This window comes from Amia ocellicauda, chromosome 6 (genome assembly GCF_036373705.1).
Source record: "Amia ocellicauda isolate fAmiCal2 chromosome 6, fAmiCal2.hap1, whole genome shotgun sequence".
Classification (NCBI taxonomy): Eukaryota; Metazoa; Chordata; class Actinopteri; order Amiiformes; family Amiidae; genus Amia; species Amia ocellicauda.
This window is the reverse complement of record NC_089855.1, coordinates 27,135,627-27,153,170: the sequence shown is the minus strand read 5'-3', so window position 1 is coordinate 27,153,170 and position 17,544 is coordinate 27,135,627. Positions and strand designations below refer to the sequence as shown.

Sequence of the window (17,544 nt, the reverse complement as noted above, 5' to 3'; positions counted from 1 at the left end):
CCCTCCTCTCCCATCCCGCCCATGTCTCCCACCAACCAAGCTTCCTTTTCTTCATTCTCACCTCTCTCGTACTATGAAATTTCCTCTCTCCTTCTAGGCCACCAACCAACAATGTGTGCCCTGGACCCTCTCCCTACCTGCCTCCTCCATGGAACTGCTCCTGATCTTCTCCCCTTCATCTCCTCCCTCCTCAACTCCTCACTCTCTCTGGCTGTTTCCCCTCTGCATTTAAACAAGCTGCTGTCATCCCACTCCTCAAGAAACCAACCCTCGACCCCACCTCTCCTCAGAACTACCATCAGTTCAAGACACTGACCCTCACCTACCGCTGTCTTGAACAGACTGCACCAAGTTACCTTCAGACCCTCGTCTCCTCATACAGTACATCCCCTCCAGAATGCTGCGGTCTTCCGGTGCCAGAAGACTAACCCTGCCTCCTCTCCACTCCCCTTCCTCCCGAGCTGCTCCTTCTCATCCCTGGCCCCTAAGTGGTGGAACGACCTGCCCACTGAAGTCAAAACAGCAGAGTCCCTGACCTCCTTCCGGTGCTTTTCAGACTGTACTTGTAATTTAGTCATTAATTCTCCTGTAATATTGCACTTATACAACGTCATACTCCTGCCTTTGCATTACTTGCACTTGTATTGTTTATTTTGATATCCACTACGCTCCCTTTCCCTTAGCTCTTAACTTTGACTTAACATCTTGTCTGAACTTTTCAGCTTTTTCATTCTAGGATGTAAGACCTTATATATTGTTTACTGTACATCTCATATACACTTGTGTAAATTGTGAATTTGTAAAATGTATTATGCCTTGAATTGCACTGTATTATTGCACTTTGTATTGCTCTTATATTTTGTAAGTCGCTCTGGACAAGGGCATCTGCTAAGAAATAAATAATTAAATAAATAAATAAATAATAACTGCAGTTCAGTTTCAGTCAGAGGCAGGGCCAGTCTTACTGCTGCTGCTTGTGAACAGCTTAGAAGCAAAGCATGGAGTGTTTGCACAACAACATCGTTCTGATCTTGGCAGTGTTTGATATTTATTCAGCACTATACTATACTACTTTAGAAATGAATAATAGATTATGCTAAATTAAGTAGTAATGATAATGACTCATGAAGAATGGTTGAAAAAGTCGAGTCCGAGTCCGAGTCTTTGACCTTGTGGCTCGAGTCCGTGTCCAAGTCACCAAATCCACTACACGTCTGTTAAGAAGATAATCAAATAATGGAAAAATAGCTCAAAATATCTTTACTTGTATAAAGTAATATTAAAGTTATAAAACTAATTATAAAATATGGTATGTTGATTGTGGTAATTAGTAATGACAGTGCTTAGTAATGTATTTTTTGACAGATATGATATTGAAAAATACTGTTCGATCTGTCATACAGTTTTACTTTGATTGATTAATATCAAAAAGATGGAGTGTGCTACTGAATGAATGTTCATGTTTAATCAACATTTTATGATATGTGATACATTTGGGAGGTTACTTGATCTGTTAGCTCTAACCTAGAGTACCAGTTGTATTTTCTTTGTGGATCTTATCCATTTATTTCTGAATGAAGCCAGATTTCTATCCGAATATTTCTTCTGTTTTCATCAATCACAAAATAAATTCACTCAATTTCACCCCATAGTTAAATTAAATAATTCTACACGATTTTTAAAAATAATTCAGCTGAATTTGGAGGAATAGAATACACTTAATCTTTGGATTATATATGGAGTTCTGAATACCTACATAAATATAAACAGACACATTTACATTATAGTTTGTATTTTATTATCATGCAAATTTACATTGTATTAACATTACAGCTTTGAATGAGGTATATAAAACATTTTAGTGTAGTCAATAAATGTATCAACACACATACATTTCACTGTTTATACTGTATATTTATATTTTTTGCATATATTCCTCAATAACATGTAATTTAACCTTATAAGTGTATTGTAATTACTTTCAAGTTTAGCTCATAACTATATTGAGAGTGCCCTGACTATAACTCCTTCCCTGCTTATTGTAGAACCTGTTGAGAACATGAACTCACAGGTAGAACATACTGTATACAACCATGCTACATGTCTATAGTTTAAATACAGTAGATGCAATTCTGATAAAGGCAAATTGATGATCTTTTAAAAGAAACCTCTTGTCCTGTCCGAAGAGCAATTACACATTGATGTTGACACTGTCTGTTTTGATGGAATCTATGGTCATTTTCAGAAAACATACACTGCTTCAACATAGTGATTTGTGAAAGTTGTTGATTATTGTCTACACTTCAATGCTAACATTTAACAAACAGGTCTGGAAAAGATGTACAAGCATTTAATATCATAAAAGCAGATTTTGGACTGGTGAACAGATTTTTACTCCTCTGCAAACCAATGCTTACCTATAGTTGTGAATACCAAAAGGAAAACAGAAACATTAATTTAAATATGTTTTCAATTTGCCAGTAAGAATAGACAATACATAAATGTTTTAGAATGTTTGTTTTGAAAATGTACATAATATATTTCTGAATATACAACTTGAATTTGGCCAGATATATCATATTTTCAAAGACAATTTCCCACCTTTATTTTGAATTTACAAGCCAGGTATTGATGCCAGATCTTTTGCTGGCTATAGGCTTATTGCCTCTATGCCAGATGGAACCTAACATCATTACCAGATTTGTAATTTGTAATTATCAGGTGGGTCAAAGTGTGACCTATATAGTTTATGAGTGACCTATTATAAAGTATATTCCACTGTATTCCAGTATATTATAATATATTTATCAACAATATGACCTATATACATTTATATAACATATTATAAAATATTTTAAATTTCTAGTAATATATTTGAAAATAATATATTCTGCATAGATTTAATTCCCATTAACATGCTCTTAATGTTACAAGGAAGGTGGACATAATGCTGAGCATTACTTATTAAATTTTAATTATACCAGATAGAGTATGTATTATGTCCAATTTAATCTTACAAAAAACTAATGATGTAGGGCACTAGGCTTATCAGTTTATAATTCTCCAGGATAAAATGTTATTTAAAAATAAATAATTAAATTGAAAAATGTCAAGGTTGTGCAACAACAGAAAACCTCCACTGCTGTAACACAACGATTCTAAACCACTTCTTGATCCCAGTTGAGGGAATGGCTGAGTCACTGCATTAGGTCAAAGGCACGACTGCAAAGCAGTACAGAATTTTCTTTGTACAAGCTTGGCACTGAATGTTGATATTACTCAATATATCTGAAAAAGGGTTTTTGGGAAAATGTAAGCTTAGGCATTGTGTTTTTATAAATCATACAATGGAACATCTCAAGTTGTTTATCATAGTTAAAGTTTTGCCATGAAATTGAGTCTTCTGAAACTACATTGATTGTTCCTTAATTTGAGATTACAACATTTTGTATTTTCCTAAAAATGTTTCTTTTTCCTTTTTTGACTTTCCTTAAAATGTCCTGCACCTTTTAACTTTATCTGTATTACCTGAGGATTCTAATCATTCCTAAATGGCTTAATTTGGTTATTTTGAAATACATCAGAAATCCCAAACCAATACCCCAGATGGTGACTATGCTTTTTGGATGAGATGGTACACTAAGGTCCTTATTGCTTGGGGTCATGTAAGATCTCATGGCACTGTAACTTGCTTAACTTTGTGTCCTGTCTAAATTATAATTTGGATTGTTAACCTGAACCATCTTTCCCAAGGCCTTCAGATGCAGCATTAAAATGATCTATTTGGGATTTAGCGCTCCATGAAATGCATTTCAGGTGCTGCTGTTCTAAACTAAAATAATCTTACTTTGCTTTTACAACCTGGCAGATAGAAAGTGTGATTAGAAATCTAGGTGACACCATAGGTGAGTGGGTCTCACATGTACAATGCTCTGTCACTGCACTTGGGACCTTGGGTTATCTAGAGAACCTGACATCAATTTCAATACCTTTTTTTAGCAGACTAGTGTTTAATGGTGCAGGAAATACGTTAATTTGTAACATCAAGGTGATCTAGAGGTTGTGTACGGAGCCAAAATGAACGATAGAATTTCCAGGAAAAAAAGGCAATTCTCTTTACTGAAGACCATTTCAACGTATATTTGTTGGAAAGGGACAGCAGACAATTACAAAAAAACTTGTTTTCCTTGTTTTCTCTTGTTTTTCCTTTCTTCTTATTATTACAAATGAAATTATTGAACAACTACACATTAATTAACTTCAAACTCATGATGTTTCACATGAAGACCCACTGAATTGAAGACCACTACTATGAATGGCAGCTAGGGTAATGGTAGGACTTTAAGGGTAGGTATTTTCAGGCCAACAGACTAATCGCACCCTTCCAGCACTTATTTTAATACACACAAAGGAAAGGGATCATCCTTCAATACTGTGGTGTGAATACAGGCACAATGATTCGTTGTGAACTGTTCTGCCCAATCAAGGATTCAATTTTAGTTTGTGTTGCAAAGGTCCACACCTATGGATGAACAATACTGTGAAAAAAATAAGTCCCTTCAATGATTGTGTCACACGTAGGCGTTTTTTCCAAACTGCTTTGAAGATTGGCCATTTTCCCCACCAGTTTTAATATCTCCAGGTCTGCTGTGGACCTTAGTGCGAGAAGAAATGAATGAAGCTGCACCACTGTAAGTGTATGCTCTCCTGCAAAAGAGAACAAGTATGCTTTTCAAGGTTAAATGAATTTGATAAGGTCATAGAGCTTTAGCTTTATAGTATAATGATAATTATCTTCATCATATATTGATAGTCATATGTACATCTAATTAGTTTTGATTATATCCAGCCAGATGTTGCACACTTTCATGCAGAGAGAAACTGCTATGTTGTCACATTTCAAAATTTCATTAGGAGTGCTATATAGTTAATTTCAAATTCAATTTAAGTTCAGATGCTAAATAATGAACATGGATATCTTGAATTCTGTTTAGCAACTTTCTAATTGAAGTTAATCTGTATATATCCCGCCCAGAAAAAAGTACACCACTTTGTTTTTAGCCATATAAATCATTAATATCTTCATACTGCAGTTAAATTAGTTTATTTCCTCTTACAAAGTCCTTCATTAATAAGTATGTTTTGGCTCATAATGTGCTTGAATTTTAAGTATGCCCCACACCTGAGCGAGTTACAATAATGGTGATACAGTGATGCCTGTTCATGGATTTTCAAGGAGCAATTCTGAAAATGATCTGTTGAGTTTTTTAATTAAAATGTACATACAAATCAGCACTTTAATAATTAGAAAGTATGTTTACATGTCCTTTTAACTGCGGCAAGAGAATGTGTGAATTAATATTCTCCAAAAAGTCTAACTTTGGCTCTGAATAGAGGATTAGATAGCTGTTTGGACAGATATGGCCTATGGGTCTCAGAGATGTCTGTGCTTGATCACTTCAGCGATTATTTTAATCTCTGGAAGAATCAAACCATCTGATGTGAATATAATAAGTAGTAAACCGTGAAAGAAACATCTCCCAAAACACCACAAGAAGGAGATATTATGGTACATTTACTCCCTCTTGATTTGCAAAATATTGTTCAGGGGGCAGAGCTGTATTATAACCAAAGTGATTATTCTTTTAGCGGAAAGCATTTAGTTTGAAAATATATTCAGAGAAAATAGTTTTTATTGAAAGAAAATGTGTTAGTCATTTAAATACATTTCAGTTTCCAGCAAACACATATCCTACCTTTTTTGCTCCCCCTCTTCTGCAAATGAGAAGCAGAAGCCCACACCTCCAAGAATTAAAAGTACAGAACCTGCCCAGCCAATAAACAGTGCTGCGCCCAATTCATATCTGGATAAAATCAAACAGTAACACAAAATCAAACTGAAATTCATCAGTCTTCTTTATAGAAAACTTATTACTAAAAATATTTAAAACAATCAAACTTTTTCTGTATAACATTTGTTCCACTTACTTTTGTGCTACATATGTAGGGTCAAAAAATTCTGATGTGATTCTGTGCGCATACAGAGAACAGGCAGTTAAAGATGAGAGACCTGTTAAAACAAGACTTTAATTAACAGTGTTTTTTAGGACATAGATTATATCAAATTACATTTAGCCATATCACTTGAATGCCTTTTTTCAGGATTCTTTAAAAAAATATAAATAAATGACTAGGGGCTACCTATGAAAATAAGTTTGTACCTAAATCTGGTTACAGTGTACTTCATTATGTGTCAGTGGCATTAAATATTATCTACTTTCACTGTCAAGACAGATACAGATACCATAGCAAAAGCAGTGTTGACAGAACGGCAATATTTACCAGCAATTATGAAAGTTCCACCTGCCAAACCAGCAATTCTAGATTTGGTCTTATCGGTTCCTCCAATCTTGGTACATTTCATACCAATCATTGCAAGAATCACTCCAAAAAAACCCAAGCAGACAGATGCAATCATGAGACCTCTGCACACTTGGATATAGCCTGTATTGCAAAACAGTAATAATTAATAGTCAATTCCCACACAATTTGAAACACAGAGGATGTAGTACTTCTGGCAGATATTCAAGCAAATTATTTTGATATCAAAAATGCAATTTAAAGTGAAAGTGACATCTAGCACATTGTGTCATTGTTCTGGCCCCTGGTGGCCCATGTTTCTAATTGGACCAGGAAGTGTAAACTTTTGAAAAATCAATAGATCGGTAAATAATAATAATACAAATTTGCTTTAACAAAAGTGAGACCACATAACTATTATATATTACGATTCTAATTTACTCAAGACCTTTGTAACTATCCTGCCAGGTTACTTAGAAGTGTCATTTTGAACTGTGGATGAAAGAAGCAGCAGTAATATCAAATAGTAATACAAAAATTAACATTCAAAATTAAAACAAAATTAAAAGCTAGGAGGACGAATGCACCCAGTAGACAATGTTACAGGTCTGTAACAATGTTACAGACAATCTTCTGCTCAACCCCACAGGTTCCTGGAGGTGTTTCATTCAGACCTGTCATCGTGTTCTCGTAGTGTGACTTTTTAAACTGAAAGACTCAGACTCCCACTATTACACACATATTATGAAGCATATACATACAGCAACAGCAAAAAACATTCAAATGTTTTCAGTCATGTTTTTTAATTTTTAATACTTATATATACTTTCCGCTGCAGGCAATATCTGGACACCATACAGTGAACCACACAGAAGGATTATAGCCAAGTGTGTTGAGTGATATTTCCCCAATCTAACCCATGGAATTCAGCCACTGTCGGGACATGAACTACAACAAATGCTTTACCTTAAAGATAAATTAGCAGTGCAGTTAATTTTTGGGTTTAGAGTTAGAGACAACATTACAATAAAGCTGAGGTGTAGGTTTAAAATACATAAATATACTCAGATTTAGCTGAATACATGGTAATAGTACCATAAAGGACTCCAAAAGTCTTGTTAAACATTTCAGAAGTCATGGAGTCATGGAGTCATGGAGAAGTCACTGTCTGAAAACTATTATTTTGACCTTGAAAAAGTGTGTGTGTGTGTGTGTGTGTGTGTATCTCTTGCAGCAGATTCTGTAGTAGTAAATCTATACATTTTCATTTGCATTAGGACTTGCTGTCACTTTTCTTTAAATAAAAGTTTTCTGGCATATTAACTAGACTAAATTATAAAAGAATACACTGTAGTCTCAAAGGAAAACACTTCTAGATTCCTAAATTAGAACTTTAATTTATGTTAGTCCCGCCAACTGATGGCACCTATTTCATATAATGACAAGCTTAATTATGGTCAAATGGAGTAGCAAATGACTCTTCTGGAACGTCTGCTGCTCTCAGTCCTTTCAGTCTGTAAATGATCTTCAGTGTAATTAACTGACCTGCTTGATGACAGTATTCATGTAGGGGAAATCCCATGGCCAAGAAAAATAAGGAAATTTAATTTGTTTTAACCTAGATATGGATAATCTATATAATTTTCTTCTTGGCAGTCTTCTTTTTTGTTTTGGTCTTCCTGAAATGTTTGTTGGGAACATTCTGATACCATTGAGAACTCTACAAGTGGTTAACTAGTTTGGATTTTTGTGTAATCACAAACAAGTTACTTTTGATATTGAACTGGTATTAAGACTGATAGACTAAGACCAGTGTGTCAGGACAGTGCTGTAGGAGATGTTGTACATTTCAGGATAAATACATTATAAAGATTCAGATTTGTTCTCTCTTCATGCTTTTGTTGAGCTTAGAACCTGACTGATAACTGTAATATATATATATATATATAGTTTCCTGTCCATTCTTCAGTTAATTGATTACCTTTTACTAACAGAGGTGAATATGCTTATGTTACCTCCATATGGTTTGATAAAAGATCAGTAAATTCATCCCCATCTCCTCTAAAACTCACTCATGCGACCTGAATCTGCTTCGGGGCAAGAAAACATAAACCAAAACCTTGCAATAAATGTGCCCAAGTTAGCACGCCAAGGCAATAGAAATGACAGGCCACATGCTGGCACAGTCACACTTTTCTCCAGGAATAACACTTGCCATCAACACTTGATTTATTTTGACTTTTTAGCATATAACCCCTAAAGCAAATGGGGCATGAACAAAACGGCTTCATGGGCCCATAAAGCGGTGATTTATAGCCCGATCTTTCAGGAGAAAATGCTAACCATTGACATTTAGAAAAACAAATGACTTCTAGAAATAACACTGGCACTGCATCTCAAGGTACATAATTCCCTCTCAGGTCACCCAAAGTTTTCTAGAGTAATAGCCTTGGAATTGAAACATGGCTGAGAGTTGGAGAGTGGTGATTAATTCAGCGATCCATGTAAGAGCCCAATACGGCTGGGTAAATAGTTCTCTGTATACTGCATATTATTATATTAACCCTTAGGATACCAGTGTGAAAGACATGTCACATGCAGAGGCCTTGTAAATTTGGATTTTGGTGAAGCCAGTTTAACGGTTGGCACATATGTGTGACCCTGGATTCTTAACAGTTAAATAACGGTTATACATAAAAGTACCCTGGCCCGTTTTCATGCTTTTCCTTGTACTTATATTTCTTTGTTCTTTGTCTACAGTTTGTTATAATAACGATTTGGTCATACTTTACAATAAGGTACCATAATTCCTCATGAATGAATATATGAATGCCACAGGATAAACACATGAATATGTCATGCACTTCATCTGAGTTCTTATGTTAATCACATGTATAACAGGGTTAGGGTACGTGCAGGTTCATGTGCTCAACATCAGAACTCAGATGATGGTCATGATGTATTGATGTTGAAATCCTGTAGTATTCATATAGTAATTCATGAGGAATTACAGTACCTTATTGCAAAGTGTTACCAACTATTTCTCTAATTGTTTTTGAACTATCAAACACATGTACATATTTATCATTATCATAATATGATGCTGCAAACAAACCCTGCCAAATGCTATTATTCTACATATTATAGTAGTATTCAGAGCTTGACAGATTGGATTTGTGATGTTTCTTTTGGTTCAGCCAAAACTGCATTACATGTATCTGAGATTGTTCCATCTCTGAAAGTGCTCCGTTTAAATAACATGCTGACTGGTGGGATGAATATAGATGTATATATGAGATCTTGTTTAGCACTGGATGCTACTGAGGCTGAAGGTGGTGTTCAGTCACGGTCTTACTAAATTAATGCACAATACAACAACAACTAGTACTTCTCCTACTACAAACAATAATAAGAATATAATTCAAATCATTATAATCATCATAAGAATAATATAATATTATTTGGAAAAAAAATGTTTTCCAGACCATCCAGTGCCAACATGGATGGGAAATCCTTGCAGTTGTAGACGCCAGTGGAGTCAGTCACACAGGTCTTCCAGAGGCTGGACCAGAACGTGGCTGTGGTGATGACTGTCCCATCAATTGAAGACACCTTCCAGTAGTCAGTGGCCAAAGTGGAGGAAACAAGGATCCAGCCTGAAACTGTTAAGATGAAGGCAAGGATCTCGGTGCCCATACTGGTCATTTTTAAAACCAACAGAAAAAACAGACAGAACACCAGTCCTTTGTTGATGGGATTCTTCACAATAGGGATGCAAACAGTCCTCTTGCTTTCCCTACTGATCCTTAAGAGGATTCCTTCCGGTTACTGGGCTCTTTTGTGATATCAGGTAGAATCCAAGCTGGGACAGCTGAATCTAGCAGAAGTTAATGCAATGCCTGTCTAACTTTCTGAAGTTAATATGTCCTGGACTGATTGATATTCATTTGGGAGTGGTTTGCCCCTCAGCATCACCAGCTGCTGACCAATAGCTTTGAACTTCACTGTGAAGGATACTTTGCTACACAATATCATTCCCAAGGACGGGAGATACTAGAGTGTTGTAAAAATCAAGGTAAGCAATCTTGTGTGTAGCTTTTTGAGGTGAGTCTACCAGTACCTCTATATTATGTCACACATTACCCACCAAAAATAAAATTGAGATTAAAATGATTTATACATTTACAGATAGTAATGTTTTTTAAAAGATTAATACATTTTAGTTTATGCTAGTAATTAATGCTCTGTGGAAGATTCACTTTATTTTTTAATCCAATATAAAAAGCCAGTCATTTTTAATTTAAAATTATTTTAGTGCTGTTGCTTTGGGGTTGGAGGTTTCAGAGGATTAAAGTTGAAAAATGCTTGGATTGTATGCTGGTTACTTGTTACTGTTAAAACAAAATGTATTTTGTATCTCCTCAAAAGCTTTAAAAAATATATTTAAATATACTGTAGTGTATATGTGTACATTGTGTAGTTTTCTATATGAGAAAGTTCTCTCAGTGTAATTGAATGACCCACTAAAGTACCAAGTGATCCAGAGCTGTGTAGACCTGTACTCCTTGGGCCTGGCCTTCTCTTCAGTTAATAATACCCTGAGCTGTCTGAAAAACCCTGAATGGGAATACGTCAGCTACTTCTCAGATTGAGACTTGTCATCCCTGTCAACTAACTTTGTAGATGGTTACCAAGCATGTTGGTCATTAACTACTTAGCCTGACAACGTTGTTTCACACAAAGGCTGGAAAGAGAAAGTAGTTAAACAATAATGATAGTGAAGTCAATTGTGACTCGGGGGTTCAAAGTTCAGTATTTAACGGTTTAATTAATAAACTAAATGAAAGGTTGGAATGCAATTTACCATAGCCACCTCACGACTACGGCTTCTATCAACCTAGAAATAATAATGGGAAATCAAAAGGATCAATCCACACAGAACATTATCTCTACTGATAAGACATAGCATGTTACAGGAGTTGACCATTGTTTTGCAAATATTAATCTAACTTTCTTTTTGTCCATTGTACGGAACTTTCAAACAAATTAAAAAAACATACATTTCACATACATTTCTTAAAAAAATTGAAATAAATAAATAAGTTAAAAATAAGGTAAAATAATATCAAGCAAGAATATCAGGCCAGTAATGTGGCTACTTGCTCACTGTGAATTCTCACTAATTGTCTGTCCCAAGTGCTATTTCTAGCTGATTCCTGGATGATCTTATTGCCAGTAGCTATGGCTTGTTGATGTTTCTGACAGTTTTATGTCTGGCTGGTAAGACATCATTTTGAAGGGCTTTCAAGTTACCAATTGTTGTGGTAACTTTGGCTTTTCTTACAGACACTTTATTTGACATTCTGCCAATGACATTATTTCTACTATACAGGACTGAAGTAACAAAGGCACCAATGCAACCTACAGACTCACATTTCACACAGCCTTATAAATGTGAAAGTGGGCTGGGATTAAATCAAAACTTTGATCCACCCGCTAATAGAAACCTACAGAACTGTACTCAGTGGCGGCATCATTTTTAGTTAGATGCCACTTTCTTCTAATCATAAATGTAACTGCTATGATGTACAGCTTTGTAGTTTGTTATTAGCGGGTGGGTCAAAGTTTTGATTTAATCCGGCCCGTGGTTTGCATCAGAGAATTGATGTTGACTTTAAATGTAGATCATTAAAATATAAATGCTACTACCTTTTATTTCCAGGAATTTAATTTGACAACGGATTAACTGGTATTGGTACAGAGTAAGACATGCATAACATGTGTGAATGCACAATTCACCTAAGTGTAACAGTAACACTGTGAGCATGCTTTGAAAGGATAAATGAGACAAGTTGTTCAGATTCCACTGGGGCACACTGTACAAAGAAGTGGTCACACACTGGCTGCATCCTGCTTTGTTTCAGTTTTGTGCATTCTGCTAGCAGCCAAGGGAGAAATCCCTCTAATCACCATAGTTCATTATCACCATAACCTATATGGATCCACTGGAGGAAGGCCTCCTAGAGATGTTTCCACTTTCTTTGATCTACAGCTTCTTTTTTCCATGTCAAGCCTGCAAGGTTTATTTAATTTTCCATTTTTGCATCTCATGGGATCCATTCCTTAGCTTCCTTTGTCCATCTGTGATCTGTTCCTGCAATGTGTCCGGCCTATTGCCATTTTAATATTTTCACAATTTCAATTATGTCAAATAGGTTTTCATTTCTTTCTCTATCTCTTCTTGTTATTCCAAGCATACATATTTCCATGCTTCTTTGTGTCTTTCCAAATGCACTCAATCCCATTTTTATGCTAGTTTTGATTTCTTCCATAATATTTCCATCTGCGCTGATCCCTTCTTCAATTCTGTTAAATTCAATTCTTCTTCGGTTTTGTTAAAGCTGTTTGGTTTTACTCAGTTTACTTGCTTGCATCTGAGAGTTATTGAATCTGAAGCTGCAGGTCTTCTGCAAATAAGTTCTGTTTTACTTATTTTTTCTTTTCAGTCCAAAGTCTGAACACTTCTTCAAGAGTTGCAGAGAAGAGTTTTGGGAGCGATTGTGTCTCCTTCACGTACACTTTTACTAATCCTGATCTTGTCAGTGTCTTGGTGTTGTCAGATTGTTGATGTAGCTCCATTGTAGATATATTTAATAAGAGGTCTATAGTGTCCCTCAGTGTTTTGATTTTTTAGAGCTCTGATGACTGCTTTTCAATATATTGAATCAAATAATAGTCAACAAAGCCCAGGCACAGAGGAAGGTAATTTTCTCTGCATCTTTCCACTATTTCTCAAACAGCTTGTATATGATCCATCATTATTATATTCCCTTCTGAATCCTGCTTGTTCTCTTGGTTGGGTGAAGTTCAATGCGTCTTGAAGGCGATTATGTTGATATCTTTGTAAATACTGGGAGGTAGACTAATAAGCCTATAGTTTTTCAGATCTTTTTCTCCTCTCTTGAGAAGGAGAATGACAGTTGCATTGTTCCATTATATTTCATAATTTGTTAACATAAAGGATCTCTACTGTGATTCCATCATCTCCACGTGTTTTTCAGTTTGTCATCTTTATAGCACAGCCTACATCTTCTGGAATCAAATCTGGTATTTCAATTGTTTTCACAGAGACCTCTTCTTCTTTTTCTTCTTCTTTACTGACGTCATCACTACTATATTGTTTTTTCTAGAATTCGTCCATTCTTCTGATAATTGCATCTCTGTTTTTGTTTGTTGTGCCATGATCATTTTTCAGGTCAATTTGATTTTTATCTATTCGGGGGCATTATTTTGCATTTTTGATGTTCCCATTATTTTCAATGGTTTCTTTAATTAGGCTGCTGTCAAACTTTCTTACATCCTCAGTAATGTTTCCTTACGGTTTTGCATAGCTCTATGCAATAACATTTGATTTAGGGTCTTGACAATTTTATTTATCTTTTATTCATAATAATTGATCTTGTTTTTTTTATCTTCTTGTGATCCTGATTCTCTTCCGATTTCCATGGTGTCACTCGATGTTGTTTTGCCCATAACACTAGATGTGAGGCATCTAGGTCTTTTTGACATAGAAGGATTCTAAATGTCAACTACAGAAATTGGTAACTACCTGTAGTCTGAAAAACTGCTACCACTCAATGTTAAGGGCTCATCAAAGATAAATGCAGGGTTCTTGTTTGTGTCATATGAAGCATAATAACTTTTAAAAAATTGGATTAAAATCACAAGCCATATTATATTGTTTATCTCTAAACAGCCTAGACTACATCAGAAAACCTAATGCCAGAAAGAATAAGAACCCTCTGTATTAGTGAAGACAGGAGGACATAGACTAGAGAAGTAGAGGAGGGGAGTGAAGAATGGTGCTTTCAGTAGCAATATCATCTCTAACCATTTTAAAGGTTAGATATCCCTCTAGTGATACATGTGGTAAATGCACACAGTTCTGTTGTACAGACACTAGAGGTAGCATTGGGCCATCAAAGAGTACAAGCCTACGTAGCTGATTACTGCAGTACAGTGCCCTCTAAGGATAGAGATAATAAAATATGAGTATTGTTTTTATTTTATTTTTACTGAAATTACTTAGGAAAAGAAGATGTGTACATGAAAAATGCATAACAACCAGTTTTTTTTTATCAAACATTGATAATTACAATTATCAAGTATTTCCATTTCCATTGGACACTATTATTATTTTTATTTTATTTTATTTTATTATTATTTATTTATTAGCAGACACCCTTGTCCAGGGTGACTTACAAAATATAAGAGCAATACAAAGTGCAATAATACAGTGCAATTCAAGGCATAATACATTTTACAAATTCACAATTTACACAAGTGTATATGAAATGTACAGTAAACAATATATAAGGTCTTACATCCTAGAATGAAAAAGCTGAAAAGTTCAGACAAGATGTTAAGTCAAAGTTAAGAGCTAAGGGAAAGGGAGCGTAGTGGATATCAAAATAAACAATACAAGTGCAAGTAATGCAAAGGCAAGAGTATGAAAAAGTGCAACCTTACAGGAGAATGAATGACAAAGTGCTTTCAATGTTACAATTCTGAGAATGGCATCCAGCCTAAAAACAGTTTTCATAATTATGAACAAAAGTTAATATCAGTTGATCTTGGCTGTTACTCAGAACTACTGTCAAGCTCTCATATTTTGCTACATTAAAAACATACATAGCACTCCTGGCGGTTTATCAATTCCAAGCAGACACTTCCTGTTTTTAATTGCCATAGGAGGCTTAATCATTTTTGGACAGATTACAGATCAGAAGAGAACAGAAGTCCAGCAGAAGTGACTCAAGAGAGAACTAGCAGCATCTATTCCCATAAAGACCAACAATAATGGCAAACCTCCACAATTTAGTGGCATCTGCCAGATTATGTCATTTATAAACAGAACCACCACAGAACACTGCTTGTATGTAAAGAACTTTGTCTGTTTTCTAGGATTTAACAACACCGGCTGGTCTTTTCTGGTTTGAGACGATTGCAGCAAGCATACAATTAAGTCAAATGAAAACAATGTGGCCTGTGAAATAATTATTTCTAAAAACTTTTTAAATTCTAAATTGAATAATAGGAATCACAAGAATATGAGTGTCATAAGCAGATGACTTAAGTTTCTAAATAAGGCTTCAATATGGATCCACATGCCCCATCACATCAATTATATAAAAGGTGCAATATTCCCCATTTAAATATACGTGTTAAATTGTAAAATAAATTAAATAAAAACATTCAAATAAAAACAAGAAATTGAATTAATATTAGACTACTTAAATACCAACTATATACATATTATTAAATTATCATTTTGAATATATTTATTAAATGTTTTTGAAAGTGACAAGCAGATTACTTTTATTCAGATTGCGGATGTTCAGACTGGAAATGGTTTAAACTGGCAATCGTACAATCATGAATATTATATTCTGGGAAGTTGAGATTAAATAAAGAAAAACAGTACATGTTTTAGAGTGGATCAACATCTGTAGTGGCATGTTTTCTTTTTATTTATTTATTATTCATGCACTTAAAACAGACACATTTTTAAGATACTTAAGAATTGTATCTCCTGGACAGTTTCCCTAAATTATTTGCTGCTTTCTTTGATCAGCTTGATGACCTTGATGTCCAGCTCTACACTTCGTGCCAAAGTGAACTTGACTTACTTTCCAGCTGGAAGATGGTATGGTGTGCTCTGCAGTGGACGGCTCCGATGGCGTTACCTGCACAGCTCATCCAAAGCCCTTGAAAAACCCATGTTGCCGTTATAACAGAGGAAGCCCTGCTAGTGATTTTCCATTCATTTGAAACTGTGGCACCAAGATTAGATCCCAATCCAGCAATGCACCCTAGGAATGCCAAAATCTGCAATACTGACATCTTTATAAAATATATATATTTTTACAAAAGCTAACCCAGGTCAGTCTGATCTTTTCTGTTACTCGGCCAGCACCCTGAGCTCACCGTTCAAAGCAACCAAATTACATGCCGAACCTGTGTTGCACAGAAATGATTTACACAGGGCCCATCTTGACACGCTTCAGTGCTTGGTTGCTACCAAATCCATTGAAGACAGACCTTTGAGAAGCAAAAAAGTAATGTACCATAAAGGGAAATAACATAAATAGAAAAAGCTTAGAGTTAGACATTAAAATGTATGCAACATCTTTCATTCTTATTCGTCGCTTCTTGTTGTTATTATTTTTAACTGGACCCCTTGAATTGACCAAAGTTTTGTATTAACGAAGAATCTAAGTCTTGCTTACAGCATGGAAATATATAATGAAGGATCAGCCTGTACTGCCTAAACTTCTGGCTGCTTGTTGTTCTAGCTTCTCCCTTGTCTCTTAACACAGAAACACACACACCCAGCTATATGGTGAAACGCTGTGTCATGTGTTTATTATACAGTTTAGAAACAAAAACAAACAACACCTAACCCATCTCTGGGTCCTCAACTATACACAGATCAACTAAACTCACCAGGGACAGCTAGGTCTCTTTACCCTGGGGAAAAACTAATGATGGGCTCCTTTGCAGTCACGCTCGATGCTGTCCCAATCTTTTTAACACTTACTGCATTGGAACAACATTCTGAGACGTGTTCCAAAAACTTCTGGTCATGTGACACTGGGTTTCGAAATACTGTCATGTGATATTGAACAGAACTTATTGCGTTACATGTCACAAACAGCCAACTGTCTCAGGTTTTAAAAACGAGGTGGCAAAACCAAAAACGTTGAACGCATGGTGTCACTTTGCAAGTGATTTGTGAGATCACTGAGAGATTGTGAGACTGAGCAGTGTGAAAATTGTTTATAGTTAGTTTATAGTTAGCCTAGTTTGTTTATATTCAGAAATAGTTCATAGTTAGCCTAGTTTGCTTATTCTTAGACAGTTTATAGTTAGCCATTGGACCTGGAGGAGGAGCAAACAAGAGACCAAGATCCTTGGTATGGGAACAGTTTGCACCTTGTTTGTGGAGACCAGATCAGTGTTTGTGATGCCCTCAGTATTTGGCTTATTGTAATAATGTCTTCAATGTTGAGGCATCTGTGCTCCAGGCACCCAATGCTGGCCAATCCTATACAAAGAAAATAAAAAATAAAAGAACACCACACATCTCTCACCTGTTCCAATGCACAAGTACATAAAAACAAC

The 17,544-nt window shown here is 35.4% G+C and overlaps 1 protein-coding gene and 1 long non-coding RNA gene across 3 annotated transcripts; one reads left to right on the top strand and one right to left on the bottom strand.

The window, feature by feature from the left end:
• Positions 1–1,775: 1,775 nt before the first annotated feature.
• On the bottom strand, positions 1,776–16,308 carry cldn10a (claudin 10a). 2 transcript variants are annotated; one of them, XM_066706703.1, is made up of 6 exons: positions 16,050–16,308; positions 9,846–10,022; positions 6,343–6,504; positions 5,989–6,070; positions 5,757–5,864; positions 1,776–4,707 (listed from the first exon to the last, which is right to left on the bottom strand). In XM_066706703.1, exons 1-6 carry the CDS (start codon positions 16,261–16,263, stop codon positions 4,572–4,574), a joined length of 879 nt encoding a protein of 292 aa, XP_066562800.1. In that variant the 5' UTR covers positions 16,264–16,308; the 3' UTR covers positions 1,776–4,571. The 2 variants fall into 2 exon arrangements, with proteins under 2 accessions (XP_066562800.1, XP_066562801.1); XM_066706704.1 differs by lacking the exon at positions 16,050–16,308 and having other exon boundaries at positions 9,846–10,254.
• Positions 10,399–16,173, top strand: LOC136751257 (uncharacterized). Its single transcript, XR_010816985.1, has 3 exons — positions 10,399–10,435; positions 12,867–12,933; positions 15,995–16,173. It is a non-coding gene; the product is annotated as an uncharacterized LOC136751257 (long non-coding RNA).
• Positions 16,309–17,544: the final 1,236 nt, after the last annotated feature.